Source organism: Lygodium microphyllum, chromosome 16 (assembly GCF_053477565.2).
Source record: "Lygodium microphyllum isolate KBCC chromosome 16, Lygodium_microphyllum_v1.1.10, whole genome shotgun sequence".
NCBI lineage: Eukaryota > Viridiplantae > Streptophyta > Polypodiopsida > Schizaeales > Lygodiaceae > Lygodium > Lygodium microphyllum.
Window position 1 is genome coordinate 122,736,216 of NC_141150.1, and position 3,926 is coordinate 122,740,141.

The window sequence follows — 3,926 nt, forward strand, 5'->3', positions numbered from 1 at the left end:
CTAATGCATAGATACTATTGTTATAGTTTCTCAAAATTACAGTGCTTATTTATGTTTTTTGTTCTTAATTTAAATTAACTTGTGGTATTGTCACACCATTCTATGATAAGTTTGCACAAAATGGAACCTTAAATGCTTAGATACTTAGAAATAGATATGATCAATGAACTTTTTTCTTAGGTTGACATGGACAAGATAATATACCCCATTGTTGGATCACTACAACTACTTTTAAGTTTCATAGACAGAATGATGTTGAGAATCTTGTTGAGCATGTGTCTAAAAATTTCTCACTATCATACTTGTATAATTTGTATAAACATGATCTATGGCATGATACATATGGGGAGCAATACTATATGTCCAAAAAGGAAAATGTATGATTGAATAGGGTGGCAAATTGGAATTCCCCTAAAATAATGCTACACTTTGTAATTGAATCTTGTAGGTGATTGCTATAGTTCTATGATTGGACCCACAATTGTCCATCCACAAAACTTAGGGATGCAAAGGCAGCTGCTTGTGTAGCAGTTAATTGGTAAGACCATGCAACCCTATTCTTCGTGTTGGCCCCAGGTCCAAAGCATTGATATTCTCCATAGAAGGCTATCCTATATCATGAAAAAACTAATTAAGATTAGTTTATTGAACTAGTAGCACAAGCATAAATGGCGTAAAGAAGGCATAAATATAGTTCCAACCCAATATTATGACTAGTGTGATAAGTATTCAAGCACTTGCATGAAATGTCAATAACAAACCTCGGCTTTGCACTTGGATGGTGATCATGAAAGCTAAGAGTAGCAAAAATATTTTATATTGGGCTTGGCCTTAACTTTCTTGTCATAGGACAAATGTTAGCTTTTGCAATTTTGACCTTTTGAAGTGGGCAACACCTAGGAAGGTTCGATAATATTCTTGTAGCACAAAATAAAGCAATTTCTATAGGGTTTCTTACATACTACATTGTTGCGATTTCTTTTTCCATCTATGTAGGTGAGGTGTGAAAGTTGACTTTCAACCCACATATGTAGGTCACAGAATTTTAATAATTGACATTCTAAATTCTTGAACACTTGGGGATAGAACTAGGTGACTTTATGATTTTGACATGAAATCTAGTCATAATCTCATTTCCATCGATTTGGAAAACTAAATGTTTAAGTACTACATAGATTCTCATATTACGTTGATGTGTGAGTGTGTGTGTATGAACATGCATGTGTATGTGTCTCTACATACATATGAATGCATGTGCTAATAGGATAGTTATCAAGAAGATTCATTTATGTGGGGGTATGTGTGTTGTGGGTAGGGAAGTTTTTTTTACACACATAGGCACGCACACACGTGTGTGTGTATGTGTGTGTGTGTTTGTGCTTGTGTGTGTCTGCATACAAATTTGTATGTATGTGTGTGTACACATGTGCATGGGTGCATATGCCTACATGTGTGTATGTGTATATGTGCACACTGGGACTCACTTTTGATTGCTCGAATCTCCGAAATCATTCCATCCAGCAGGCACGATGATGTTGTCAATGTAAGAGTAGAGAAAGACCACTCGAGAATAAGGCCCCCATGCCCTTCCAAGGTAGATCATGCCGGACCCTGTAATCTTGCAATTCACAAATGAGAAGCCAGTGTTTTCTCCTGGCTTTTGTCGGTTTTGTGCTGTCACGGAGCCTGAACTGGTAGCTATGGAATGCAACTCACAACCCTGTAAATTTTAAAGCAATACATGTTTAATCTGAGGATATTGTAGAATCCAAGTGTCATACTTTACCCATGAATGCACCATTTATTCAAAGTTATTCAGGGATTAATCCATGAGAATGTCGTGGGTTTATATGCTAATTACCCATGATGGTAGTCTTATGACATTGGGACGTTGTAAAGAGTATTCTAATCAATTGATGCTTGAATGGAGGTATTCTCAAAGCCTAGCATTGGCTTTGATCCAATAGGTCATGCTTATTAGCACTAGAGATTACCTCATAGTAAGATAGACCATCTCTGAATATGAAGTCAATGGATCCTTGAATGAAGCAACCTTGGAAATAATGTCTGCCAGCATGGTCATACAAAGTGTCCTGTGCTCCGTAGAAGCCACAATTGTAGAACGACGCCTTGTCTCCCGATATACGCAAGGCAACTGCTTGTTTGCCTACCGCCCCTGGAGCGGGAGCAGGAGCAGAGTTCTGTAGTGCAACTCAAAAATCAGGATGCATGTGTTAGCGAGCAAGCATGCTGCCGCAAGCATGATTATCCATAGGATATCTTCCATGCAACATTTTTTTGTTAAGATGCATCTTACCCTGAAAGAAATATCACGTGCAATAAAATTGTCGGCGTTGATGGCCATGCTAGAACTTTTGAATGTGCTCCCGCTGCTCTAGGCAGTGTCACCCCAAGTAATAGTCGTGACGTCTCTGCCGGAACCAATGAATGTGATATACGGTTTCGTACTTGGGATGACCACCTTCTCCCTCCAAGATCATCAGGAACAGAAAACCCACCAGAGGCGGACATCATCAGCTAATTGGTTCATGACCCTGTAATGTAATAGTGCTAGTTTCATTTGAACAGCTTGTGAAACAGTGATGAGATGAAGATAGAATATGGTAGTGAGGGCTAATCGGATTAAAACTGGAAGAACGCTTGTGATAAGAAGTACCCTAGCTTATACTAAATCGATAGCCTCGGGATTAAAACAGTAAAGCACTATGACAGCAAGAGTGCCAAGGTACTGCAGGTTATCCGGATAATGATGGCGGAGCACAAATTACTTATAAATGGGCTAATATAGAGTCTCCAAACTTCGTAGCCCCCATATGCGTGTGGCTCAACGTCCCTGGGGATAATGAAAATCTAATCTTTTTATCATGGCGAGCTGGGTGATGGCCCATACGAATCCAGGCTGCTGGTGAAAATGCGAAGCGACAACCTAATGGTAGTGAATAATATTGCCAGAAGGATTAAGGGGAGCGTTAAGAGTTGGGGCTCTCACGTGTAGGTGCCCGCTGCGATGCGGATGGTGACACGCTGGCTGTTGTGATTGGGCACTGCGTCCACGGCAGCCTGGACGGTGCGGTACTGGCCGCTCTTGCCCACCGTCAGAACTGCTCCTCCTGCCGACGATGACGTGGCATCCTGAATCTTATCGACCGACGTAGTAGAAGAAGAAGTGGTAGTAGTGCTAGCGCTGCGGTGCTTGAAGGCCACGTAACCAACCCAGGCGGTGATCTCGGCTTGGCGCTCGCCAAATGTCAAGTTTTGATTGGCGGGCGGGTGGGCTGCAAGTAAGCTGCGCCTGCTGCCACTTATACCGCGGACCAGTGGAGACCGTCATACTGTGCACGAGATTACCCATAATATTAGAATTTAGAAATATGAGTGAGAAACTCGAGAGAGTGTGCGTAGTGCGTAGTATACGTACAACAATATGAGAGAGAGAGAGAGAGAGTGGGTGCGTGTGTGTCTGTGACACTGTAGTGGGCTTAATCTCAGTACTTGCAGATGCGGCACTTGTCATATCCATGCCCTTTTATAGTACACACGTGACACGACACACTTCTGACTTGAGCAATCATCAGCCCGTATAATTTGACTAGAGCTGAGAGGAATAAGATCTCGCACAGTTCCTTTTCAAACTTGGGCTCTCGACTCTCGAGGCTCCCTACACCAATGACCATCCTACTAGATAGCCAGCCTCTTGAATGCACTCAACTCATGACGTCATAACAAATTATGGATAGCTTCGACAGACTTGGAGTCGTAGGTTTGAATCTCCAATGCCAGCCAGAAATGCCGACTGGGGGGACTGGGGGGGACAGCTCATGCTCCTAGTCAGTCATGCAACGAGTTGTGGGGGAGGCTGGAGCCCACAATCAACTCGATCCCTTGAGTTTCTCGCCTCACCCACA

At 42.4% G+C, this 3,926-nt stretch overlaps 1 protein-coding gene across 2 annotated transcripts; it reads right to left on the bottom strand.

Moving 5' to 3' along the window:
• Positions 1 to 294: 294 nt before the first annotated feature.
• LOC148023346 (putative pectinesterase 53) lies at positions 295 to 3,494 on the bottom strand. Of its 2 annotated transcripts, XM_087695207.1 has the most exons (5): positions 3,011 to 3,494; positions 2,318 to 2,555; positions 1,995 to 2,201; positions 1,485 to 1,720; positions 295 to 611 (listed from the first exon to the last, which is right to left on the bottom strand). In XM_087695207.1, exons 2-5 carry the CDS (start codon positions 2,363 to 2,365, stop codon positions 464 to 466), a joined length of 639 nt encoding a protein of 212 aa, XP_087551333.1. In that variant the 5' UTR covers positions 2,366 to 2,555; positions 3,011 to 3,494; the 3' UTR covers positions 295 to 463. The 2 variants fall into 2 exon arrangements, with proteins under 2 accessions (XP_087551333.1, XP_087551332.1); XM_087695206.1 differs by having other exon boundaries at positions 2,318 to 3,494.
• Positions 3,495 to 3,926: the final 432 nt, after the last annotated feature.

Bases quoted from the DNA above. Each gene is read 5' to 3' on its own strand.
- LOC148023346 (XM_087695207.1), bottom strand. From the start codon at position 2,365: ATGGCCATCAACGCCGACAATTTTATTGCACGTGATATTTCTTTCAGG. The intron at 2,202-2,317 runs GTAAGATGCATC...GTTGCACTACAG, and splicing joins CACGTGATATTTCTTTCAGG to AACTCTGCTCCTGCTCCCGC. The intron at 1,721-1,994 runs GTAATCTCTAGT...TAAAATTTACAG, and splicing joins ATGGTCTATCTTACTATGAG to GGTTGTGAGTTGCATTCCAT.